The sequence below is a fragment of the Dendronephthya gigantea genome, unplaced genomic scaffold (genome assembly GCF_004324835.1).
Source record: "Dendronephthya gigantea isolate DGI-Jeju-01 unplaced genomic scaffold, DenGig_1.0 000007F, whole genome shotgun sequence".
Taxonomy (NCBI): Eukaryota; Metazoa; Cnidaria; class Anthozoa; order Malacalcyonacea; family Nephtheidae; genus Dendronephthya; species Dendronephthya gigantea.
In genome coordinates, this window is record NW_021163017.1 from 149,611 (window position 1) to 176,703 (window position 27,093).

Genomic DNA, 27,093 nt, shown 5'->3' on the forward strand with positions numbered 1-27,093 from the left:
ATAAATTTTTATATCCATTCCATATATGTTTAATAACAGTTTTTTTTTGTATGTAAAAGAAAAATTTGGAAAGCATGCCAAAAAAAAAAATTGGGAAAGAATGTAAAAACACCCAAAAGAGATCATCCAGCCTATGCCACAATCTAACCTGGTTATACAACCGGCTGCAATATACCAACATAGTTACAACTACGAAAGGTGCAAGGACAGTTGCTATAGGAAGAACTCCCCCCCATAACTCACATCTTAACGGCCGTCTAAGGGGGAGATGCACTACGGCCCCCAGACCATGATGTATGTGCACCTAACCGTTACGTCTCAGTGAGAAACAGAGTATGCATTGCCACACGCCTAGCGCGTCATAGACGAATCAGCTACAGTGGCTAGCCTTGAGAGCGAAGATAAATTTAACGTATTTAAGCTTTTCGTGGTTTCGGGAGGCGGTCCCTAACAAGTATATGCACAGAAAACGACTAATAAGGCACACGCTTGGAAATGACAAGATTTCAACGCCTAAACGTTTTTTAAGTGTTTTTAGCGAGAAATTTTAGTGTTTTGATATTCCTTTAGTGTTTTGAAACAATACTTGTTGGCTTTTAACGTGAAAATAATCATCATTCTTGAAAGTAAACTCAATGTAAATGACTGAACGGCTTAGTTTGTTAATTTTGTATTTAGTATAGCCGCTTGATTCGCCGGTACAATTTGGGCCTAAATTGTATGTATTTATTTCACAAGTTTTTATTTTTTATCTTCGTTGATTCTGTTCGATTTTCGGGGAATATTAAAGTTTGATCTTTCTTCTTTATTTCTTTTACTAACTATTCATGATATGACTATATAGCTCAGTGGTTAAATCCCGCTAGAATGAAATCTTCCGCCAAAGTTGGATTTTGGCGGGTTCGACGCTGATTGGCCGAGGATCAACTACGCCATCACGACATCATGATCATGAGATAGCAGCGTGGTTACCAAGTCCGCGGCCATCTTGAAAACTTTCGTAAACTGCAAACAAGAAGGTTGAAAGAAAAAGAAAAGAATCCGTGAATTTGTAAAAGCATCTTTTAGTTTTTACCGCTGTTTTGCAAAATGAGCGGTGGTACACCATATATAGGAAGTACTATAAGCCTTATTTCCAAGGCAGAGATAAGATACGAAGGAATATTGTGGTCCATTGACACGAAGGACTCGACAGTTACGTTGGCTAATGGTAGGTAATTTTACTGCGGTTTCTCCTCTTTCTAGGGATGAACGTTCTAGGGGATCCCGTGAACAAGTCATTTACTTAAATATTTTCCTGTTTTTGCAGTTCGCTCGTATGGTACAGAGGATAGAAGTGCTGAAAAACAAGTTGGGCCCCGTAATGAAGTTTATGAGTATATCGTCTTTAGAGGCAGCGATATTAAAGATCTACATGTCTCGAAAGCCCCTAAAGTTATCAGCACGGTCAATCAAGATCCTTCAATTCTCCAGGTTTGTTTTTTCGTCATTGGAAACTGGAAAGACAGATATTATAAAATTCATGTCTGAAATATCATCTGGAGAACAGTTGCATCATAATCCTAAATCCTGACGTTGCTTTTTTTGAACAGTTGGAATTGTATCTAAGTTGAATTGTGCATGCTTTTGAGTAAAATTAATTTTCAATCAATGTCAATTTGTAGTCTTTGCTATTTTTCAGGATCTGTCTTGCATGATGAAGCATGCACAGTACTTCCATTGATAATGTCATTTTTGTGTTTTGCTTACCAAAAGTACATGTTATTTAACTTATTTTGTTTGAATTTCTGGTGATCTGTCAATAATTAACAACTTTTTCTTCTGCTTTCATGTTATTTTTAGCAAGGAGCTGTAGGTTCAAACTTTTCACATTTTCCAAATGCAACATCCTACCCTGCTGGTTACGGAAACTTTACCCACCCTTATGGCTATGGTGCCCAGCATCCAGCATACTCACCCGTACCTCAACCTGGCATCAATCCAGGCCGTGCAAGGTCACCAATGGGTGTGCCTCTTGTTCAAAGCAGAACACCAAGCCCACCTGTGAATGTTGCCCCAATCGGTTCTGTGACGCAAACTAGAACTCTTGAGTCTGAAACACAAACTCCTCAGCCACCAAGTCAGAAATCAACCCAAACTGGAAGACCTAGAAGGAGGTCAGGATCTCGAAGAAACTCGTTGGAAACCAACCAAAATGGACCCAATAAACCAGCTGAGAAAAGGGAGGAAAATGAAGAAGCGCCAAAAAACCAGAAAGTGAATGAAAATAAGACAAAAGGTTGGTTTAACTGCATTTTAAATGCCTTTGAGAAACACATCTAAACTATTTAACAAATTTTATACCTCAATCCCAATGTCCCAATTGTTTGCTTGCCCTAAATTTCAGATGTTTAACGGCACATCTTAGTGCAGGTAAAATCCTTGTGGTTAAATTTGCTTCGCAATTTCTTCTAGCTCAAGGAGGTGGTCAAAAAGGAAGTGGACCCCAACAGCAATCTGGAAGCACAAAGAAGGGAAAGCCAATAAAGTTTAATGGAGAATTTGATTTTGAAAGTTCAAATGCAAGATTTGATAAAGAAAAAATAGAATTAGAACTGAAATCTGAGATAGAGAAAATGAAGATATCATCACAAGAAGAAGAGGTGAGTTTCAATGACACCTCTCTTGTAATACAGAATACCAACCTTGATGAAACTAACCATGCATGTTAATTCTATATTTTCTAGGTGATAGTTGAAAATGAAGTTGAAGTGGAGAGTCCAGGAGCTGATGGTGTTTACTATGACAAATCCAAGTCATTCTTTGATTTTATCTCAAGTGACCCATTACCATCAGAACAAGGACGAAAGTGAGTTAAAAAGAGTTAAAGTCTTTTCCTTTGAAAGTATTTCCAAAGTGCTTGCATATAGAACTGTTTGCAAAGTGCTTGAAATCTTAAATTGGTTGCATTGACCTTTTTTTTGTATCTAGAACGGGAAACTGGCAAGAAGAGCGTAAACTGAATGTTGAGACATTTGGTGTGAGTGGTTCATATTCTCGTGGCTACGGACGAGGTCGTGGATGGAGGGGTAGAGGTAGAGGACGAGGACGTGGTAGAGGTGGATACCGTGGTGGTAACAATGATCGTGATGGCGAACGTAACCAGCAGAACAGAACCAACAACCGTGGAGCACGGGGTGGCTACAGAGGTAACTGGGGTAACCGTGGTACCTGGAGAAATAGAACATCTAATCAGAACAAGAATACTGTAAGTTTACAAACTCTCTTTTTGGTATGGGATGATATTTTTACACACAGGATTTAGAGTAATATTTCTATTGCATTTTAAATTTCAGGATGAGGAGAAAATAAAGGCTGAACCAATTTCAAGTTGATTGTGAAAAGAAAATGATAAAATAGAGAAGTCAGGGTTGCAGCCTGTGTTCCTTGGCTTGCTTGCTACAAATTTTTGATGTGCTAACTGTTATTGATCGAAAAGAACTGTTGGGATATTTGTAAGTTGAGAGGAACTGGTTGTTGTGTGTAAGCCAAGTGATCAAATCATATTTTATTTGTTGTTATAAAGATATTAATATGTAAATAGTGTATGTAATGTTTACAAGTTAAAAGGACTATATAAAATACAATATGGCGTGTCAAGGCAACGTTGTATGACATAAATACATGTGTAGACAGTTAATTTCCTATCTCTCTTAGTTTTTCGGTAATGCAATTTTGATTTAAATGTTGGGAGATATCTGTAAATATAATTGTTTTCATTAAGTTTACACCTGTGACAATTATTATGGATGGTCAAATATTAAATATTTCCATATTTCCTTCTGTCAATTTTTTATTAAATGGCATAACGCTCATTATTAGGGCTGTGTTGTTTACTCTTATTGAAAGACTGAACCAGTTTTTTAATGAAATTTTAGTCCTGAATGTAAAAAGTCAAGGGATTTCTCTATGCTTTTTCATGACTAAAATTTGAACCTTCACCTGTAAATTTAATCTGCATAATTATTTCCGGTTGGTTCCAGTTTCCAATCCAATGAACTCGGTTGTCGATTGTCCACATGCGATGGACAAGATGGCCACAGACTTAGCTACGATTTAGCAGCCCAAACGTGGCGAAAGTACACGTTTTCTAAAGATCCAGGCAACTAAAAGGTTTGTGAGTTTAAATCGCAATTTCCGTGGATATTTTAGAAGATTTTTTTAGCTGGAAGAGTACTGTAATGTGTTAGAAAGTGTTTAACTTGCCGCTTGTTGAAAGCAGTTGTGTTGAGATTTTTACTGTATTATTTATGAAATATATATTTGATGTAATTTTATATTTGTAATAAATTGTGAGGTATAGAGACATTGTAAATGGGGAAAAACGAATGGGTGAAACAGGGTATTTCATTCAGAATATTTTATACCCATTTCTCCGTGAGATAAAAGATTAGTGTTCTTTTGCACGCTAAAATATGAAGTCTAGCAAATCACTTTAGAACTGCAACTGGCGTGCCACAAATTGAGCTAAAATGGTTCACATTTAATACGAATATGCGCAGTTCGCGGCGATGCAATGCATTAGAGCACAAGATTGGGGGTCGTCTTTAAAGAATCTGCAAGATTTGATTGTATAATGTGCACATAAAGATGGCATAGTACAAAATATGATGCATTTATGCAAAAAAGATGCATTTATGTCTTAACATGCTAAACAACATGCCATACATCTGATTGGATATGGTTGGGTTGCCCCTCTTTGTCCATTCGTGGGCAATCTGGCATGTTTCAGCGTAAAAAATTGACGTACAATAAACAAGGATTCATTGAGCACTGGAAAATATGACCTCGGGTTATAAAAGTGTAGATGTAATGATTTAAGGTCTTGTATGGCAGCAAAGTTGTGATGCAGTTGCTCTAAGGATGAAGGACAAAATAGCTTAACCTGATTTCCTGAACTAGATAGTGCAATTCTCAATCCTCTGGAAAATTTTAATTTTGAATTGAATAGAATCCAAATGAAAGGTAAGAATAAAAAGGATTTGCTTTTTCTCTTTTACTATCTTCAGTGTAAACCCAATTACTATTTTGAAACCCGTAGGGTACTTCCAGGATCAAGGCTGCTGGCTTTTACAACCTACAAGACATTTTATGTATTTTTTTTAAAAATCCTGAAGCAGTAACTTGCTGGATGAGTGGCTTTATTCACCAATTTTTCATGGTCTTTTTTGATGTTGAAAATTTTGAATGCAATAATCATTTCCTCATAGAAATTTGATACGTAGTCATGAAAAAGTAATTGTATAGCAGTCCATTATATTTAATATATTATATGATTGAGAAAGTAATGTTTGTGATGCTGCAGTCTATTGGTAGATGTTCTTTAGCCCAGCATGTTTTGGCCATCTCGAGTCTTTTTTGTAATCTGTTGGATAACATTTATTTTGTATTTACAGAAGAAGTACAGAATAAATCTATTTGAATTGCAAAGCATAGCATAGCAGGATTATATCGAACAAAACAGGTTAAAATGGTTTCAATTTTTGATGTTCATTTTGTGTGTGTTTGATATGAGTTAACACTGTTATTTCTGCCATTCGTAGGAGAAGTATAAAAACAGAAGCATCCAAGAGTTGCAGGTTTATGTTTTGCTGATAAATTGTTTTAAAGCAACCAAGACCAAAAAGGTGTGTTCAGGACAAGCATCTCTTTTATATCACTGTTTCCATCAGCAATGATAAACAATTACACTAAGTATTTACCTAATTATATACAGCTGAAATAATACTTTCATAATGATTTATTGCTCATCTTTGCTTAATTAAATGTTTTGGTCATTTTGTGTAGTTGCATGATGCGAAAAAGTCGTATATCCTTCAGTATCAACAAAAAACAAGGCAAGACTGAAGGTGGAGAATCAAATACAGGCACAACAGAGCCTTCACCCACCACCAGTCAACAGCCAACATTGAAACCATCATCCTATTATGCCTGTCGTTTTTGTTGCAAGCGTTTTAAATCCGAGCAAACGTACACAACCCATAGCAAAACTAAGAAACATGCAAAGGCTGTGAAGGCTGGTCGGGAAAGCGAACTGGCAAAGAGTCACTCGTGTGCTGGATGCAAGCAGAATTTTGAGACAAGGCTGTTGTTAACACAGCATTGCAAAAAGCAGAGTCATATGCCTTTAGTTCAGAAAACAGCTTTGAAGAATCCAGTCTATGGCAAGCCGTACACTGACACTGAACAGGAAGACCCATTTGTTAGCATCAAATATTACTCACCCCACTACTGTGAGGTTTGTGATTTAGACTGTGTGAATGATGAGCATTATCAAGACCATGCGAAGGGACCAAGGCATGAGAAGGCGGTGGAAAAGAGAGCCGAGCAGGGGAAAGGTGTCGAGGTGGATCTGGACACAAACGAAGTGGATACCAGTGATAAATGTTTAGTGATAATGAACAAGGTTGAACCCATCACAGAGACAGTGTCTGCATATTACTGTGGCATCTGTGACATGGATTGTCGTTCAGAGGTAAAATAATCTTGAAGCTTTTAAATTAGATGGTGGTGACATCATAGTAAACTGTAGTTGGTGATGCTGCTGAAGGCTACAGTTCAGTCTCAATGGTGCAAGACATCTCACCCCCAAGGTGATGGTGAAATTAAAATAACCATGCTCACTCTGTTACAGGTCGCGTACACAGAACATGTGACCAGCAAAGACCATCAAGTACGTATGGAAGGCCATGGTCAGATCAAGATCTCCTGCGACCTGTGCTGTATGACCTTCAACACACCAAACAACCACAAGATGCATTTGAGAAGCAAGAAACACGCCAGCAACCTGGCTGCACGCCAGCGCCTGATGCCTGTTGAGACAGACTCGGAAAAAGAGAGCATGCAGGACCTCAGGGATAAAATCAAAAGAACCATCTCACCGCCGATTGAAAACTTCGATAAAATTAAAGTGAATATCGCCGGGGATTCCGTGGACGACGCCAATTCTCGTTCGGTTGTCGTGGACATTCAAGCCGACGAAGAGGACGCCATGGGAATGGGGATGCCTCGGGTAAGAACGACTGACACAAGCAATCTTTGTGCATTTATTTCATTACAAGCGGCCAGAAGTAGTTTGTTGTTCTATCACTTCTATGTACTGCGCTTTGTAAGCTATATCGGCTACCAGCAATGGGAGAATTTTATAGGGAGACGAACTTAGTCTAGGGATGCCATTTTTGGCAGCGGGATTAAAACAATCTTTTGAGGCTTCGGTTTTCCAGCTTAGCTATACTTTGCCGGAATGTATCTTAAAATAATATTAGTCAGGATCTAAGAGCGTGCCTAAAGTTAAACTATCAAGTTTTTCAAAGACCAAGGCAGCACAGTTTTGCAGAAGAATGCAAGAATATCACTTTCTCTGAGTTATTTCTTCTTTGACACTAATGTGGTTATTTTATAGTAACGGTTTAGTGCGTGTGTAACTGGACCCTTGAATCTTTAGGTGACTTTGGATAAGAAAGAGAAGAAAGAACTGGAGAAGAAATTGAAAGAAGACGAAGAGGAACGCGGAAAATGGGCGAAACGACGCGAAGAAGAATACGGGAAAAAAAGAGCGGAAATTCTGAAAGTCTCAAAACGAGACAGCAATCCTGCTGGCGCTGAAGGCAAAGAACGAGGGCAAACTACCGAGGCCCGTGGACGGGGGAGAGGTAAAGGCACAACTTTCAGTGATAAGTACAAATGGGTGGCACCTGGCTTAAGGAACCAGTCAGAAAAATCTGATAGCAGCACCCCCCGGGATAGGTACTCCAAGGATGATACAAAAGATAAGTATTCCAAAGATGACTCCGGGGGGCGGTATTCGAAGGGAGAATCGAAGGATCGGTATTCCCGGGAGGGGTCGAAGGATCGTGGTTCTCGTGATCGGTATTCCAGAGATGACTCGAAGAGCGATAAACGAGACAAGAGAGACAGCAAGTCTGATCGTCGGAGCGAGAGACGAAAGGACTACGACGACGACAAATACACGAGCGATTCCGACAGTGAACGAGTGATTTTGAGAAAAGGTGACAGGAAGACTGAAGAAGATGATGATCTCAGGAAGGTTATAAACAAACAGCGTGGAATCGTTGAGAAAGAAGATGGAAAAGGGTCTGTTGTTTTCGACTACGGTCACCAGAGTGTTGACAACGCTGCTGATGAAACTCGATCAGGATTGAAAGGCTTTTTTGGTGGAGCTTTTGCTCATCTCCGAGATGATAGTAGTGCTGCTGACCAGGGTGTTAAGAAGGTGGAGAATTATGGTACGAGCAAGATGGAGGAAGTCAGGGAGTCGGATGACAGACAAGATGCCTGTAAAGACATGGAACGCACGCTTCTGCTCGAGTTACTGAAACGGCAGTTCCCAGATATCCGCTATCTCACCGAGAGACAGGGTGGTTTGGAGTTGATGCAGAAGATTTTCGGTGTACATGGTATGGGTGGCTTGGCTGGTCTGGATCTCGAAGGAACAGGTGCTGCCTTGGCTGGTAGTAGTGCAAGGAGTGTCGGCAGCGATGAAGGAAGCCAACAGTTCAAGCAAGATAGCAATGTTTTGTCGCTTGCCTCCGATCAAGCCATACCTGTGGAAAAGCAGGACAGGAAATCCAGTCCTCCGGAGAAACGCGAATCTCGAAGAGATCGAAGAAGTTACAGCAGAAGCCGAAGTAGAAGCCGAGAAAGGTAGAGTTGTATGACGAACCCCGGTCATCCTTAGCTTCACAGAATTAACCAGTTTCATTTTCGGCAGTTTCCCCTTTGTGTGTTAGATTAGATGTATACAATATCTGCCAATTTCACATTAGGCCTTCATAAAAAAAAACACCAACGTTTTATCAGATGAAGAATGCCCCAAAAATGACGATCTTTACACAAGTTCATTCGCACTTTTGACGCATGTTTCTTAGTTTGTATTCCCTCGTCTATTTTTGTAGACGACGACGGAGCCGTAGTCGAAGTGATAGCAGGAGTCGAAGCAGTGGAAGAAAAAGCCGATACAGTTCCAGGAAACGATCAAGAAGCTCGTCCCGGGACAGGTCTAGCAAGAGATCGAGACGCACGCCAAGTCCCGAGAAAAGAAAGAAAGAGAAAGACGAAAGAAGTTCGGACGAAAAAGGGCAAAGCAAAGATAAGGATAAAGCGGAGGGTTCGCTCTCACAAGCTAAAGCCAAGAGTAAGGACGCGAAAGGAAAAGTCTTGGCCAAGTGGACTGTGTCGAACTGGTCTGGAGGAAAAGAGGAAGATGGGAAAGACAAGGGTGAGAAATCTGAACGAAAGAAATCCGATGAGAAGGAATTGAAACGAGGCGATAGAAAGGAAGAGAAGAAATACAAGGAGAAGGAAGGAACAATGGAAGATGACACGAGGAAGACAAAACGGACGGAGGAGTCGAAGACCGCTCGCGAAGACGACAAGAAAAGACAACGAGTGAACAGCGAGGGAGATAAGATATTCGAAGATGCAAGTGACTATGAAGATATTGATGTCAAGATGAAAGGCAGTCTCAAGGATAAGTTTGAGAGTGATTTTAAAGACGGAGAGGATAAGCGTCCGAGTGAGGCTGAAAAACGTCGGTCGGACAGCAGCACGCGTAAAGCAAGAGGACAGGGAAAGACTGGCGAGGAGACGGGGGATAAAAAAAGAGAGACTGAGAGTAGAAGCGATGAGAAGAAACGAGAGACTGATAACAGAGACGAGAAGAGAAGAAAGAAATCCGATCGTTATAATTACGAGGAGGAGTTGGGTGAGCTACAGAAAGATCTTCTCGCAAATCTTGCCAGAGTTGAGAACTTGGGTCGTGGTTTACCGATGACTGGACGACCACCGTTCCCATTACCAGGCAGTCCGTTTATGCCTCCGCTTTCCGGTCCTCCGCTGTCCGGGCCTCTGATATCCGTGCCACCTCCACCACTTGGGATGGTACCGGTGGCCGGTCCCTTTCCAACTAGACCGGGTTTGGGACACCCAATACCTGTACCACCACCTAACGTTCAAGTAACCACACCAGTCAACCCAAATTCTGCCCTGACGTATATCCAGCCGAGCGAGAAAAGCACTTCTCTCCCCCGTAAAAGTGGAATCTCTTCTACTGACCGAGCATTAAAAACCTTGCTCAGTCAGGTCAGTGCTCTTGGATCCGGGGGGAACACAACTCTCACATCGTCCGCATTACGACCCGTAACTTCGGCGACAGCTGAGAGCGAAGGACTTCCTTCGGAACTACACAGACTTGGTGAGGAATATGGAGATGATATTGAAGTCTCGGACGAAACAGATGAGTTCGGGTCCAGGCCATTAAAGTCGATACTGAAGAAGCAATCTAAATTTTCTTCCGTTCAAGGTAAAGAGCAAGCATCAAGTGGTCTGCCTAAGAATGCAGTCGGTGCTGAGTATGTTGTGAACACAGGTGAACAAGCGAAGTATTTCTGTCAACTTTGTGATGTTCAATTCGCGACTTTGTCTGCTAAGAATTTACACTTGCGTGGACCGAAGCACTTGGCAATGTTCATGAAACATAAGTCGCCATTGATTGATGAGATGATACAACAAGCGATGGGTGTTGTCGTTGGAAAAACCGAGAAAAAAGATGATGCGGAACAAGACAGCGATGAAGAGAAGGAGCTTGCGTCTGCGATGTACAAGAAAATGAAGGAAGAACCGGGAGATGCACGAGAAAGCCCTCCTTTGAAGCGAGGTGTCGCATCGCCTGATCCAGTAAAAGCAAGTCCGGAGGAGGATCGAAGTGTCTCGCCATATGACGGTCGCGAGCCGCGTCTTTACGTTGACGAAAGCACCGGACGAATTGTGCAAGCTGGTGGATATTACAGCGAAAAGCCGAGAAGTGAGGATAATAGGGGATCAAGAGAGGACGTTCAGGTAACAAGAGAGGATCAGTCGGCCTCAAGTAGAAGTTCCATTGACAGCGGTTCTTCGAAGTTAGAGCTAGGTGCGGTCCCAACCCCGGATGAATATGACCGTCTCTCGCAAAGGGCGAAGGATGTGTTGTCCCGAGAGGAGTACGCGCAGCTACCGCCAAGCACTAGGAAGTTACTGCTTTTAGAGACTGGTGCTCACCCTGCGGACAAGGAGACCGAGGCACGATCTAAGGACAGCGATGCACCCAAGGGATACGATCAATCTTTGGTGGCTGGCAGAGATTACCAGAAACCTGATGATATCACATCAATTAGCAAGGATTACGAGCTCGTTACTCCGGCGACTTCAATCAAGGATTACGACGAACTTTCCGTCAGAGCAAAATCGCTGTTGACGCGAGATGAGTACGAGCGACTTCCAGCTCGTGATAAAGAATATCTTTCCAGGGAAGAATATCTCTCCAGGGAGGAATATGACAAGCAGACCGCACGAAATACCGCAACTTTGACACGAGATGAATACGAGGTAAGTGTGGAGAAGAGTTTCAAATCGTTGTTGTGGTAAACACGCTTTAACGTTTGTCATTGCGAAAAGCCTAATCGAAATCTAGTGGAGTGTAGACCAGGATTTGCATGTTTTTAAGATCAAAGTTAGCCATTGCTCGAAATGTCGAAGATCTTGAATATATATCACTTTATGTAATCACATTAAGCAAATATAAAGTGATTATCTACACTGGTTATCTAGTGGGTAATGGATGAGTTATTCAGAAATGCATAGCCTGTTCTATCTATCTCAGCAGGTCTAACAACAAGCTCCTTTTTCATAGCTGGCTGCGCGCGAGAGAGAAAAATTAGCTGCAAGAGACCTGATGAACGAACGTCTGGATCGCGAAAGACTTGCAGATCTCGATAGACTCAGTGATCGGGATAGATTAGTCCTGGCAGGCCGAGACAGACTGGCGCTTGCTGACCGTGATAGACTGGCGTTAGCTGAACGAGACAGGTTGCCTCTGGCCGAGCGGGACAGGTTGACGGAACGAGAGAGATTGGCTCTAGCTGCTGACCGTGATAGACTTGTGGATAGAGACAGACTTGCGGCATTAGCAGACAGAGATAGATTGGCAGACCGGGACAGACTTGCACAACGAGAGTACTACGACAGATATCCTCCAAGGGGCGATTTACCATGTAAGTACAATGAAATTGTTTGCACCGGTATAGTGATTGCCTTATGTATAGTTCTACCGCGAATTATGTCTATGTTCTTTGTTCCTCGTTATGTTAGACCGTCCTGGCCCACCAGACGACTACGCACGTGAACGAGGGAGACCTTTGCCAAGAGAAGAATACAGTAGATATATCGGTCCTTTAGATGACGATTTGGCCCAACGCAGGGACGAGTATGCCAGACAGCGCATGCGTGAAGATTATGGCCGGCCATTTCCCAGGGAAGGATACCGTGATCCAGATGGTCGTGACTATCGTAGAGATCCGAGAGATGCTCCCCCCGGAAGAGATGATATACCACCACCCCCGTACAGAGACTGGGATAGGTCACGTGAGATGCACGGTGACCCTCGACCTCGTGACATCCGCGTGGTCTCGGATAGAGCTGGCCCAGGCCCGTATGGAGAGCGAAGAATGAGCCCTCCCCCCCGAGAGTGGCCCCGTGTGGCGGAGGGGGCTCAAGCTGGTGTGCAGGAGCCCAGAGAAGCACCCACAGGTGGTGGTGGGGAAGCAGCACATGCAACTGAGGGGGAGAGAAGACCTGATGAGGTGGGACAAAAAAGAATAGAGAATACTGGAAGGTAAAGTAGAAGAAACTTCTGCAGTCAATTTTTAATGCCTCAAGTATGGAATTGTATTTCAAATTCAAGCTTGTACAATGAATTTTAATTATTTATTTGATTTCTAGACTTGGCGGATATGAAGCTCGACCAATGGCCGATCGTCGTGAGGTGACAGACACTCATGCATATGGTCAGCAGCCGTATCGTGACGATCCAAGTGATCCACGGTATCGCGGGCGTGAAGCAGGCCCGGATTCTTCACGTCCAGAACAATACGAATATGGTGGCTATAATGATCCTACACGACGTGGGGGTCCTGCTGGATCACGAGGACACAGAGGGCGCGGTGGCATTAATCGTGGTGGCCAGAGAGGACATCCTAGGAATGCTGGATACAACAGAGGACAACCTAGACGCGGTGGATTGGGGGGAAGATACTGATGGGTAGGATTTCTAAATTTGTTTTAAAAGGCTATCCTGTGAAAGGGATGTGCCCATCAACTGAAAAGCTCAGTGCCCATCAACTCAAAAGCTCACCAAATTGAAGGGGCTCACCAATCCATGTATAGGGATTTCATTGTAGATGAACATTGTATGACTCATGCATGTCATGTATCTCTGGTCACTTTTCAAGTCATTCATTCAGCCCAAATATCCACTCACAATCTTTTTTGTATAATTATGGATTTGGAATAAAATAATTTTCCGTTGCTTTTGTAGAATGCGTGATGCATACTTTTTACAGCACAGAATTGTTTATTTTACTTGTGGTTTACAAGTCAAGGAAAAGATTTTTGAAGAGGACTTTACAATCTTGAGAAGAATCACAGAGTTGATTGTTGAAATGCAAAACTGTATGAACTTCATTGACCGACCAACTGCTCCTATGGTTTGGGTAACTACGCTGGATTTTTACTTCATAGTCGTGAGTTATGTCAGCAAGACCTAGGATCAATTCTGATTCAGTCTTTATGATCAAATATTATAAATATTTCAAATATTAGACTAGCATACTGTGTGATGTGCTTGTATAATTGTGTAGTTGTAGAATATTTGTAGCCATTATAGAAGTCCAAAGCTTTTATTCATGTAAGAAATAAATCACAAAGACATTACAAAATCTGGTGCATCACATGGTTAGGTTATAGTCTTTCTTGGTTGCAAACATTTTGCTATATCCCTCGTTCAACATGCAGAATGAGCTTGTTTTGCCTGACCAATGCATCATGGATGGATGTGATCATTTCCTGACCATCTTTCAAGAGACATAAACAAGAGACAATATCATGTAAGCCCTTGTTATGAGTTCGGCAGGTGTTTTGTTCTCTGTTAATTGTTCTCAAATTGAAACCAGGTCTTGGAAATATGATTTTGGACTGACTTGGAGTAGCCAATTAAACTTCATAATAAGAGAAAGGTGATTTCCTTCTGTTCATCTCTGGATGAGAAAATGGTGAAAACCATTTTATTGAAAAATGCCCTCCAAACACATCTTGAAGGTTATCATATCTGAAAGATTTCAAGATATTGAGCATCAATGTTATTTTTCTATCCTGTTTTTCACATGTCACAAGGTAACTTACAGTGATTTGTCTTCCTCTTTTTCAACTTTCTCTTTTTTGAGATTTTCAATTCCCTAAAAGTTTTAATGTGTTGTTGCAGGTAAAGCCCTTTTAATGTGAATAAATACTAAACTCAAGCAACAAAGTTTCAGTGAAGATTTAGGATTACACTAAATGCTTACTGTTTCATCTTTGCAGATTGAGCACACTTGCGTACAGAACATAGCAAGCGTAAACAAGCCAAATAAAACTCCTTCAAAGATTAGGAATATTATGCAGACCATGGCAGCTGGAACTTTGAGATATGTACACTCTAAAGACATAAAAGTGTTGTAGGGGAAGTCCATTAAAGATGATTATACAATAGAGTAAGAATAGTTGAGTTTAGGATATCTTTGGTGCAAAAACTCACCTTCCCATTCTTGGCGTTGACACATAAAAAACTGTCTTACAGAAAGATATAATGCATAAATTGATATAACCATGATGTAGAACTAGAAAAAATATTTGATGCAGGTTAATAATGAGGTAGAAAGTACAAACACCATTTGATGAATTGCACCCTACCGTGAATAACACGAAGAATTTCTGATTACTTGCTCCTACGCAATTATTTATCCTGTTCAAAATAATAAAATGTTAAAGGTTGAGAAAATGAAATCTTTAAAGTATGCATTCAAATGTTTTGTATGCCTTACCATGGACAATGATGGTCCATTTTCCTACAAGAACAGAAAGTAAAAAGTAATGCAATTAATAATGAATAATTTTATAATCTGTTTCCAACAATTATCGATATTTTCCCTACACATTTTAATATCTTGCAATTCAAATGATAAAATTTGTTACCCACATAAATTGACACATACCTTATGCATCTTTGGCAGGTGCTACAAGAAATAAATATTCAACGTTATCTTTTGAGTATTGCATTGATAATCATGCGTAGATTTTGATGGATTTTCATTTTGTGTGCTTGAAAGATGTCTGTTTCACACAAAAAACATTTATTTTTCAAACCTGCAGTGATGAGCTCTGTCAGTTTTAATACACTCGCATCTTGTACATCTGAACACAACTTCCCCTTCTCTCATATCTAACTTTTGAATATTTTCTTTTGTACAATTACCTAATGGAATAGTGCCCTGAAAAAAAATAGAAATTTGTTCAAGATTTTGGTTAGTGATGGACATGCAGTGCAATTAATTTCCCAAAAATTCAATATGTGGATAAATGACAGAGATAAACAAATGTGCCATTCTCACATGCAAATGAGTGCCTGTCCTCTGAGAACAATTCATGATGTGTTCAATTCTTAATGAGTCAAATTTGATTTTTAAAGTATACATATTGTCTGAGAGAAAGTGTTTTGAAAAAGAACCTTAAACCATCTTCCTTCTACTTTGTGCTTTAAAGTCATCCAATTAGAACACACTTGAGACATTCTAAGAGCATTCTAATGATATTTTACACTAACCAAACGATACGATATCTTGACAATTTGAATAATCTATGTACACGAAACTATAAAGTAATGTCAAATATATGTACAAAAAGCTTACCGGATCAGTAATCATGGATCGTATGTGAGCAGCTACGGCTAAAATCGCAAGTATTGTGAATAGAATTGAATGAAAAAGACCCCATGTTGTAGTCGCTAGCTCGGGAAGTAGCATCACGCCAACTACAACAAATTCGGCATAACCGATAAGAAAATATGTAAACATAGCACAAGTTATTCCGAGTCCGTCCCACACGAACCATCGCTTTGAAGACTTCATATTATCGTTGATGTTAGGACAAACTTCTTTTTATAATTCTGTGGCATTCATTGACACCGTTAACAATCATTTCACTCATTTGTCATCTTAAATTGAAATCTGTAACTGTATTCGAATTTTTAATTTTCTTTATCCAAAAATAAGTTTTGATTGATTAGATAGGATAGGAATGAGTAGAATGTGAAAAGAGTGGGTAATCTTGGATTGGGGTAAAAAGAATTTGGATGAAGTGGGATAGAGTTAGATACCGTAAGATATAATGTGATAATGCCGGCGCTGAGGGGGGTGAGTATTGTTATGACAGGATGAAACTTGGGATAACATATGATAAGATTGGATTAAAGGGAAATAGTTTTGGATTGACAGGGTAAACTGAGTTCACGATATCCCATCACATCCCACGTTGACCTCCCCCCTTTGTCGTTTGATCATTGCGATCACATGCGATCATCGTTTCTGCAACGAAAGTTCTAAGTTCTGTTTTATAAATAATCCTAGCAATCCTGCGCGTATTTATGCCTCAAAGAAATTAAAAAGGTATTAAACTTTTAAAACGTACATTAAGTTATACTTCTGTGTCATTATTTTTGTTAATTTGGTTTGTTCCAGGTGAAAAATTGCGATGCAAGGCTGTTCACTTTTGCATACCTTTAGATAACTTATGACTAAATTTTACAACTGAAATCCCCTGTGTGACCCAATATAAGTCTTCCTCTGTCAGCTGTGCATTAGAAGAATACATTCTCATCTTTTTAATCATTCCTATTATGCACATTTTCCCCTATTTCCCCCAAAACGTAGACAAGTCAAAATAAAACTATCTACATTGAGGATTTTGATACATTTCTGAATTTTATATACAGACTCTGAGTTGTGATACAGAATGCATCTCTATTCCCTGACACTGCAAAGAGCCTCGGCAATCACTCATGCTATTCATGGCAATTTTTCTGGCACCAAGTCCCAAGAGCTTGTTGTTGCACGGGGTGGTCTGATTGAGCTCCTACGCCCGGATCCCAACACCGGGAAGGTTATTCCGGTCCTAGCAGTTGAGGTGTTTGGTGTTGTCAGGGATATTGCACCATTTCGTTTGACTGGTGGCAGTAAAGGTTTGTTAACTAATAATGCAAAGAATGTTGAGAACTTTCCAGAGCTTTGTGGAAACAACTTTATGTACACAGTAACGTCATGTGTTAAGGATTTGAGGGTTACTCACTTTTATGACTATAACTGTTTCTTATTTCAAAATCGTACCAGATTACATTGTTGTTGGATCAGATTCTGGTAGAATTGTTGTGTTGGAGTACATTCCATTCAAGAATGTTTTTGAGAGGGTAATAACCATTTTTTATATTGACAGTTGGTTCTTTATGGTTCTTTACGTTAACCAAACTGAACATTGTTCTGTTAGATTCATATGGAAACATTTGGGAAAAGTGGTTGCCGAAGGATTGTTCCAGGACAGTATCTTGCTGTTGATCCAAAAGGACGTGCCATTATGGTCGGTAAGTACAGTCCTGAATTAAATCCTTGAGATGAGGTTAGAATTAGGTCATAGATGAGGTATATGGTTGATTAGGATTAAATCTAATCTTAAATCTAATCCTATATCTTTAGGTGCAGTAGAGAAACAAAAGCTTGTGTACATCATGAATCGAGATGCGGCAGCCAGACTGACCATATCATCTCCGCTGGAGGCACACAAGTCCCACACATTGGTTTTTGATATCGTTGGAATTGACGTTGGTTTCGAAAATCCGATGTTTGCATGTCTTGAGTTGGATTACGAGGTCAGTTGAGAGAGAATTTAATATAAACTGCTCCCAAAATATCACATCATTTGATGGGAAATTTCATTTTCTTTCAAGGTTTTCCAAATGATGATCAATAATAAAACAGTATTTTATGATTTAAGCAATGCTAGAACATAATTTTAAGCATCAATTGGATTAGATTGAAAATGTAGATTTATGGTGTATTATTATTTTATTCTATTGGCTTTACCTAGGAGTCGGATCAAGATCACACTGGCGAAGCTGCTCAAACCACACAACAGACAGTAACATTTTATGAACTTGATCTAGGTTTAAACCATGTTGTGAGAAAATACAGTGAGCCATTAGAAGAACGAGGGAATCTTCTTATATCAGGTAAAACAACTTTGTCAGCAGTAAGATCATGTATCAGAAGCATTTCGTACCCTTATTGCAACTTGAGGTCAGTTATACAACCAACACTTGTTAAGTTAGTTTTCTAATTTATTTTTGTTAAGACTCTGTAAATTATGCAGGTTTTTACGAAGCTTGTTATTTCTTTATTTCAGTACCTGGAGGTAGTGATGGCCCAAGTGGGGTTCTTGTTTGCTCTGAAAATTATCTCACGTACAAAAATTTTGGTGATCAACAGGACTTGAAAATGCCAATACCAAGAAGAAAGGTAAATTCATTTGTGTCTACCTTCGGGACAAGTGTTTTGATTATAATAAATTAAATATGAGTAATGTTTAAAGATGATCTGCTAAATTTGTTAATTCTCTAAACAGAATGATGTAGATGATCCTGAACGAGGGATGATTTTTGTTTGTGCAGCAACTCATAAAACAAAGGTTTGATTCAACTGTGGAATTCTGTTATTTTACTGTAATTCTGTCGTCTAATTCCAATGTGTTTTTTTTCAGTCAATGTTTTTCTTCCTTCTACAAACGGAGCAAGGGGACATCTTCAAATGTACTTTGGAAACTGACGAGGACATGGTGATGGTCACAGAGATCAGATTGAAATATTTTGACACAACGCCGATCGCATCTTCGATGTGTGTCTTGAAAACCGGCTTCCTCTTTGTGGCTTCGGAATTTGGCAACCAGTACGTAGTACCTGTTTTAAATGCATGAGATAATAGACAAAATGGCAAAGGCGTAATTATACAAATCCGTTTATTGTTATTGTTTAGTTACTTCTATCAAATTGCTCATTTGGGTGATGACGATGATGAACCAGAATTCTCAAGCAACATGCAGCTTGAGGAAGGCACAACATTCTTCTTTCAACCGAGACAATTGAAGAATCTTGTTCTTGTTGATGAGATCGACAGCTTGGCTCCAATCATGTCTTGCCAGATTGCTGATCTAGCCAACGAGGACACACCACAGCTTTACGCAGCCTGCGGGCGGGGTCCAAGGTCATCACTGCGAGTGTTAAGGCACGGCTTAGAGGTAAGGCTGCAGACTTGGTTGTTCAACTGTTCAATAGAATACAAGAAAACAGTCGCAAGCCATCTCAAAATCTTTTAAATTTTACAATGGATCAACTGCCCTGTTATGTTGGGTTATGTTTTAAGACATTTTCTGTAACACTAGGTATCAGAAATGGCTGTCTCTGAGCTGCCTGGCAATCCTAATGCTGTTTGGACTGTGAAATTAAACAATTTAGGTGAGAAACCTTCTGAGAACTAGAGCGAAGAAGCCCAGTTGTAGTGATGAATAAAAATATCAGGACATCTAAATATGATATCAATGTGATTATGGTATATTTTTTCTGAACTTCTGAGGCAATTAGTTGGTAAAGGTACTTTGTATTGCTGCTGAAAAGTGAAGTCCGCTAACACACACCTAATATTCTGTTATATTTCTGTGTGTTTCAGAGGAATATGATTCTTATATTATTGTATCCTTTGTAAATGCAACTCTGGTGCTGTCAATTGGTGAGACTGTTGAAGAAATCACGGATAGTGGTTTCCTGGGGACAACACCAACACTCTCCTGTTCCTTGTTGGGTGAGGATGCATTGTTGCAGGTAGTGTGTGCATTGCGTTGAGAAAACAATTTCTCCCAACCCTTTTAGGTTGTATACTTCATTTTGTAATGATGAAAAAACTTAGGACACCTTATGATAATCCTCATGATATCAACAACACAAATCCTATTCTGAACAAAATGAAGCATATGAGGCATAAAATTCAGTCATTTCTAAGTTGCCAAGTTGACCGGTCTTCTATGCCAGTATAGCCTCCCCCCCCCCCCTGGAAACCCATCCAGTCAATCACATAAGTCAAGTTGAGGATCTGGGGTTTCTAGAGTCTGTGCGATGAATGTGAATGCACGTAGTTTGTGGTACAGTGTATGTTTATCCTGCTTACGTTTGTCTGTTCAGGTGTACCCTGATGGTATTAGACATATCCGCGCGGACAAACGTGTAAATGAATGGAAATCTCCGGGGAAGAAAACGATCGTGAAATGTGCTGTGAACGAGAGACAGGTATGTCTGCATGAAGACTGGTTCCTATAGAGCGTAACGTATTGAGACTGGTTCCCATAGAGCGTATAACTGAACGTATTCAGACTGGTTCCTTTAGAGCGTCTCTCTGAACGTATTGACTCGGTTATTGTGATGAATAAACTATATCAGGACATCTAAATATGAAGTTTTTATGCCTTTTGATTATTTTTCTATCTTTCTGAATAGCCGAAGTTTAACAAACAACTTCTTTTTTTTTAATTTTTCTGCAAGTTTCCTTGAAACCTCCAACCGAATGTGCGTTTTATTTAGGTTGTGATTGCATTGAGTGGCGGAGAGTTGGTTTATTTCGAGATGGATCAGGTATTTTGATTGCTTGCGATATCTTCGAAGTTGGTGAAAGTATTTTCAAGCAGTGAATTATTTGAAAGTTTCTCTTGTTATCGTTGTTTAGTCTGGTCAACTGAACGAATATACGGAGCGTAAGCAGATGTCATCTGATGTTAGTTGCATGGCGTTGGGCCGTGTTCCCGTCGGGGAGCAGCGATGTCGCTTCTTGGCAGTTGGTTTAAACGATGACACCGTGAGAATTATATCCTTGGATCCACAGGTAGACTAGATATTATATCCACTCTTCCCCGCAAATTCTGCTCTCTGAGGCTTTTCGAAAGATGCTATACAGGGATTTTGTTTTTCTTTAGGACTGTCTTCAGCCGTTAAGCATGCAAGCTTTACCGGATTCCGCTGAATCTTTGTGTATTGTTGAAATGGGAGGCAAGGAGAGCAGCGATGAGACACGACAAGGCGGTGGTCTGGCTGGTTTGTTTCTCAATATTGGCCTGGAGGTATTATGGTTGTTTTAATCTTTCCTTTCTCGGCAAGCATTGATGACATGCAGTATATTATTGTATGTGTTCTGTAAGGTACTTGTAGAATAATGAATTTTTTTCTTCATTGTTGGTACACAGAATGGCGTATTGTTACGTACTGTGCTTGATACGGTCACTGGCGATTTGTCTGACACAAGAACGAGGTAAAACAGCTTGACATAAAACTTCAGTGGCCAGTTGTATCAAGCCCGTTTACCCTAAACCGTGGTTAAGTTCAACATAGAAAGCAAGTCTTCCGTTTTATTCAACAACGATACTGTTAACAACTTCATATCCAGTGCATAATTCGTACAAATTCAAGAGACACGTAAGAGTGTTATTTAATTTTGACTTATCCACCGTTTGAGCTAAACGGGCTTGATACAACCGGCCCCAGAGCAATATATTGTACAGTTAATCTAGAGTTACTTCATTCAGTTATGATGACAACTTAGGACACCTATGAATGTCTTCATGATTTCAAACCACAATCCGACTCTGAACTGAATGACACTCGTGATTTTAAAACCTGGCATACATAGATTAGATCCAGCAGCAGTTCACAACATGTTTATCTTTGGTGTTATTCCAACGATAACCGGTTTTATATTTCAGATACCTCGGCTCTCGTCCGGTGAAACTTTTCTCCGTGAAAATGCATGGATCAGACGCTGTAAGTGCTGTGAACACACAAGGTTCTTGAGGTTTAAAGCAAAGCTTATCACTTCCAGCGAGTTCTGAGAATACGGATGTGTTGATTCATTGCAGGTTCTGGCGATGTCCAGTCGTTCCTGGCTTAGTTATACCTATCAATCCAGGTTTCATCTGACGCCATTGTCTTATGAAAGTCTGGAATATGCGTCTGGATTCTCCTCCGAACAATGTCCAGAAGGAATTGTAGCCATTTCCGCTAACACACTGAGGTATCATTTAAATTGTTAAACTGTTTGTATGTACTTGACGTATGCACTTATAACTACCCAGAAATGATCTGTTCTTGAAAATATTTCGATCATGATGGGAGCTTAGGAAATCTATGGATATCTACAAGATGCATTGGGTTTGACTCTTTCAGAATTTTAGCGCTTGAGAAACTTGGTGCAGTCTTCAACCAGATCTCTCATCCGTTGAAGTACACACCTCGGAAATTTGTGATCGACCCAGAGAGTAACAACTTGATTATCATCGAGACGGATCATAATGCTTTCACAGAGAAGGGAAAGGCTGATAGAAAACAACTGATGGCAGAGGTACATACAAATCAAACCAATGATATTTATAGTCTACAAATATACCCCTCCTTCTCTCTACTGCATTGTTAAAGAATGATGATGGTTGAGGAATGACCAGTGACCTCTTAAGGCTAGTTTCCACTCAGGATAAATCTCCTTTGGATCGGAACAGACAGGAAAATTTCCTTTGTCGGCGAGTTCTCAGGCGGCGTTTATACAAAGGAACCTTTCCTGTCCTGTCCGATCCAAAGGAGAATTTTCCTGAGTGGAAACTAGCCTTTACCCATGAATTAATGGAGATGTTTCTATTTGTTCTTAGATGGTGGTTCAGACACGAACCATTCATTTTCATATGCTAAGGTCATGCGCGTTTGTGTTTGTAGGAAATGGTTGAGTCCGTCGCGGATGAAGACAAGGCAGCCGTAGCTCAAGTCGCAGCAGAATTTTTACAAGAGGATTTACCAGAACAACAGTTCGGGTCAGCAAAGGCTGGTTCAGGAATGTGGGCGTCAATTATCAGAGTTTTTGATCCAATAAAGGTTTGTTTTCAAAGCGCTTGCAATGGCCGCGCTTTCCTCGCATCTTTTCAGTTATGATGACAACTTAGGACACCTATGAATATCTTTATGATTTCAAACCACAATCCGACTCTGAACTGAATCAGTAGACCCTGAATCTTTGCATCAACGTCGCATGGAAAACAGTATTAGTTATATGAGCTGTGTTTCATGATTTAAACAGGGCGAGACTGTGGACCAGGTCGAGTTGAAACAACCAAACGAAGCCGCATTCAGGTATTATTATTACGGATTTGTTAAGTTCTTCGTAGAGTTTTGACGAGCCTTGTAAAACCTAAACTGAACAAACTTTGGCTCTATCAATACTAAAACTAAACCTAAACTAAGACTCGTTTATACAGTACCTCCCTGAACTAAAGAGGCTCGTTTATACTGGATTGCTCTATCAGTTTGTCTTCCTTGAGGTCCAGTAAGGATCATCTCATGTTGATCCAAGCTTACTACCGAAAATTGGATTTCCAAATGCATCCGATTTAAAATTTGAATCTGGCAATATTGTGTGTTTGGGAGTAATTTGAATGACTAACATTCTCTTCGTAGTGTTTGTGTTTGTCATTTCGCTTCGAAAGGCCCAGAGGAGACGTACGTGTTGGTTGGAACTGCCACGGATATGATTCTGAATCCAAGGTCTTGTTCCGGTGGATCAGTGCACACGTTCAGATTATTAACAACGCCGGACGGGAACGGACAAAAACTGGAGCTAATGCACACGGTAAGGAATCGCGTATGGCTATGAAGACTCATTCCGGATCAAAGATTCTCGCGTTTGCCTGGGCTTGTTTGGTCGTAGAATGCCCTGAAATATTCCCTCCTTTTAAATAAAGCTAGCTCAATGAACAGGCAAATTATAATCCGATTCTACTCCTGTGATTTGCTCGTTATGTAGACTGAAATGGACGATATTCCATCAGCAATAGCAGCATTTCAGGTACGTTTTAGCTATACGTATATCTCTAATGTGTGTTGTTCACATTTCTAGTCTACTTTTGAACATCAGAAGAAATATACTAAACATGAGATGAAAAGAAATGAACGAAGTTTTCATCTTTTTATCACAGGGTCGAGTTGCCATTGGTGTTGGACGATTTCTAAGAATTTATGATCTGGGAAAGAAGAAGTTGCTTCGAAAATGTGAAAATAAGGTATATTGATATAGCATCGGTTCCAGGGACGTGGTTTACCGAATGACAAATGATTTGAAATGTCGTAAAGCTTAGAGTTGCAAAAAGGGTTCAACCTTCCTCCGGTAGGATTTCAAGTTTTGAAAACCTTCCTCAAAATGACGTTACGTCACTGAGTCAAGTGGCAACCAGCATAAAGAAATATTTGGTTTTTTGGTACATGCATGTGATCAATTAGAGTGTTCAACTTTGAACCTTCCTCCGGGTGGTACCCACGTACCCGAAGCTTTTTTTCAACTCTGGTAAAGTTCTCCAGAAAATAAACACTTTGTCTCTTTTAACTTAGCATCACTCTCCCGACGAAGGCCCTCAGGTCGAAACGTCGAGAAGTGTTTTATCTATTTAGGCAGTTGTTATACCACATTTGATGCTAAGTTGTTTGAAGACGCTGCCACGCTGCTCCTTGGTTATATTGGAAGTTTGTCTCTATGACTCATTTTAAACAATCTCGTTTGTTCTTCTCAAAAGAAACTTCCTAATCTCATCGTTGGGTTGCATTCCGTGGGCCAAAGACTCGTTGTCATGGACGTTCAGGAGTCGTTCCATTTCGTCCGCTATAAAGCAAGAGAAAACCAGCTCGTCGTGTTTGCTGATGATATTAACCTGAGGTACGAGATTTATTATCGTCAGATCAAAACACAAAGATATCTTAGCATCAAATGTGGTATAACAACTGCCTAAAATAGACAAAACACTTCTCGACGTTTCGACCTGAGGGCGTTCGTCAGGAGAGTTAAGGCCCTCAAGTCGAAACGTCGAGAAGTGTTTTGTCTATTTTAGGCAGTTGTTATACCACATTTGATGCTAAGTTGTTTGAAGACGCTGCCACGCTGCTCCCTGGTTATATTGGAACTTATCCTCAAAGATATCTGTTTAATTTAAAACCCTGGGTGAAAGGCGTGTGGAACAGCGTATGACCGATTCCTCAAATCATGAATTTACGCCAGGAATTTTCTACTCCCTGAGGAAAATGTTAAATTTACTTTCATTATTCGACTCATTCACAGGTGGATGACATGTCAATGTTTGCTCGATTTTAATACCATGGCCGGCGCAGATAAATTTGGAAATATTTTTGTGGTAAGTCCGTTCACAATCGCTTCATCCATGAATTGTGTGTTTCGTGCCGTGTGAATGCAGTAAAAGAAGACGAAGAACTTTTCCTCTTCTTTTAAGGTTCGACTACCGACATCAACATCGGACGAAATTGATGAAGATCCGACGGGAAATAAAGCGTTCTGGGATCGAGGCTTACTGCACGGCGCACCTCAAAAAGTAATGTCTCTAACCATCTGATTGTCGCAGGCAATGTTATGATGTATTAAAATGAATAATATGCTGAATATTCGAATATTTGTTCTAGGCTGACACAGTTTGTAACTTTTTCATCGGGGAAACAGTGTTATCGCTTCAAAAAGCAACTCTCATTCCGGGCGGTTCCGAGTCCCTGGTTTACACGACAATCTCTGGTCGGGTTGGGATGCTGGTACCATTCACATCGCGCGAGGTGAGAAAATAAAATGCTAGCATCTTCATGCTCCGGGAATGAAAGGGGTCGGTGTTTGGTATTTCTTATTAATTTCTACCGAATCATCCATCACTCTACTGCTTGCAAAACAAGTAACCTTGCGTTATGTTTTTACTTTTTAATAAGAATTTATGTATTTTCCATTTTAGGATATCGATTTTTTTCAACACCTGGAAATGCATTTACGTTCCGAAAACGCACCTCTCTGTGGTCGTGATCACCTGAGCTACAGATCCTATTTCTTCCCCGTCAAGGTTAGTGTTTCCCCGTTTCATTCAGGTCCGTTTACGATTGCAATCTTTGCTGCGATCAGAGTTGCAAAAAAACTGCGGGGTAACCGGGGGTGCCACCCAAGTCCCGAGAGGAAGGTTTACTTTCAATGAGGTTTGTGAGGGAGGTTCCAAGTTGAACGCTCTAATTAATCACATGCATGCATGAACAAAACATAACGACAATATTAAATTACGCTGGTTAGCATTTGACTCGGTAACGTGATGTCGTTTAGAGGAAGGTTTTAAGAACTTCCTTATAGCAAAATGTATAATTCATAAATAGTGCAGAATGGATATCTATTACAACCGAGCGTCGGTTGGCTACAAAGGCAAGATCATACAATGATAGAAATCCCAAATGTGTTTCTTGACGTATTCCAGAGTGTTATCGATGGGGATCTTTGCGAACAGTTTAACTCGCTCGAGGCGAGTAAAAGGCGAAATATTGCGGAGGAGTTGGACCGAACACCCGCTGAGGTAAATTTATACGGAAGAAACTGTAAGATTATAAAACATATCAAAACATCACTTTTGTTCATTCATTTTCAGGTGTCGAAGAAACTGGAGGATATCAGGACAAGATATGCTTTTTAAAAATGGTTTGCCGTTCATTTTCCATGTATTATTGCTACGTATGTTTTTCATGAACGCCTCCATCCGTTTTTTCCCCTGTAAATATTCTCAACCATTCAAGCAAGACAAACATGTACAGTATCATAAGCAGTGGTGATAAAACAAACGCGCACCAAAACTTGCGACTGAGCTTATAACCTTGAGGCTCGGCCCCAAAAGTACAAATGTGTCAACCTACGATTCGTTTGGTCACGATTTCTTATAACAAGAACAGCCGTACAGTTCATTGATAAAGAACGTAAGCTGAGAACTCTGTAAACCTTACATAAGCATTACGACAAACAAACTAGTATAGCTATTTGTTTTTTCATTATATGCGAAATTTTATATGCGTAGAATATATTGATTTTGGCTATCACAAAAGATATTTTGCCCATGTAAAGAGATATTCGTTTTTGCAAGTCTCATACTTCTGAAAGTCTCATCATACCTGCAGCGAGGTCTAATCGCCTTAGTACTCGGTCAAAGACGGGAAGTTCATTGAGGCAAGGTTAATTCGTACAAATGTATAAATTTAGCAAATTCCGCGTTGTTGAA

The 27,093-nt window shown here is 40.2% G+C and overlaps 3 protein-coding genes across 5 annotated transcripts; 2 read left to right on the forward strand and 1 right to left on the reverse strand.

Moving 5' to 3' along the window:
* The first annotated feature begins 984 nt into the window (after window positions 1-984).
* LOC114516975 (protein LSM14 homolog B-B-like) lies at window positions 985-3,818 on the forward strand. The gene is made up of 7 exons (XM_028536602.1): window positions 985-1,210; window positions 1,310-1,473; window positions 1,843-2,278; window positions 2,455-2,642; window positions 2,727-2,848; window positions 2,971-3,247; window positions 3,336-3,818. The coding sequence occupies exons 1-7, from the start codon at window positions 1,090-1,092 to the stop codon at window positions 3,372-3,374; spliced, it is 1,347 nt and encodes a 448-aa protein (XP_028392403.1). The 5' UTR covers window positions 985-1,089; the 3' UTR covers window positions 3,375-3,818.
* Window positions 3,819-4,063: 245 nt separating this feature from the next.
* Window positions 4,064-26,883, forward strand: LOC114516973 (splicing factor 3B subunit 3-like). Of its 3 annotated transcripts, none has more exons than XM_028536598.1 (32): window positions 4,064-4,152; window positions 16,895-17,140; window positions 17,289-17,365; window positions 17,443-17,536; window positions 17,649-17,821; window positions 18,040-18,181; window positions 18,355-18,467; window positions 18,574-18,636; window positions 18,709-18,893; window positions 18,981-19,242; window positions 19,387-19,459; window positions 19,671-19,822; window positions 20,180-20,284; window positions 20,576-20,626; window positions 20,718-20,873; window positions 20,965-21,108; window positions 21,232-21,296; window positions 21,748-21,805; window positions 21,901-22,055; window positions 22,208-22,382; window positions 22,748-22,903; window positions 23,106-23,158; window positions 23,483-23,654; window positions 23,829-23,870; window positions 24,001-24,084; window positions 24,592-24,731; window positions 25,131-25,203; window positions 25,300-25,398; window positions 25,487-25,630; window positions 25,801-25,905; window positions 26,305-26,400; window positions 26,473-26,883. In XM_028536598.1, the coding sequence occupies exons 2-32, from the start codon at window positions 16,915-16,917 to the stop codon at window positions 26,515-26,517; spliced, it is 3,678 nt and encodes a 1,225-aa protein (XP_028392399.1). In that variant the 5' UTR covers window positions 4,064-4,152; window positions 16,895-16,914; the 3' UTR covers window positions 26,518-26,883. The 3 variants fall into 3 exon arrangements, with proteins under 3 accessions (XP_028392399.1, XP_028392397.1, XP_028392398.1); XM_028536597.1 differs by lacking the exon at window positions 4,064-4,152 and adding an exon at window positions 16,458-16,568; XM_028536596.1 differs by lacking the exons at window positions 16,895-17,140; window positions 17,289-17,365; window positions 17,443-17,536; ... (26 more) ...; window positions 26,305-26,400; window positions 26,473-26,883 and adding exons at window positions 5,436-5,503; window positions 5,583-5,666; window positions 5,827-6,514; ... (5 more) ...; window positions 12,814-13,132; window positions 13,409-13,755.
* On the reverse strand, window positions 13,777-16,183 carry LOC114516976 (palmitoyltransferase ZDHHC3-like). The gene is made up of 9 exons (XM_028536604.1): window positions 15,813-16,183; window positions 15,271-15,395; window positions 15,120-15,140; window positions 14,949-14,972; window positions 14,818-14,869; window positions 14,663-14,744; window positions 14,433-14,563; window positions 14,272-14,324; window positions 13,777-14,197 (listed from the first exon to the last, which is right to left on the reverse strand). Exons 1-9 carry the CDS (start codon window positions 16,029-16,031, stop codon window positions 14,083-14,085), a joined length of 822 nt encoding a protein of 273 aa, XP_028392405.1. The 5' UTR covers window positions 16,032-16,183; the 3' UTR covers window positions 13,777-14,082.
* Window positions 26,884-27,093: the final 210 nt, after the last annotated feature.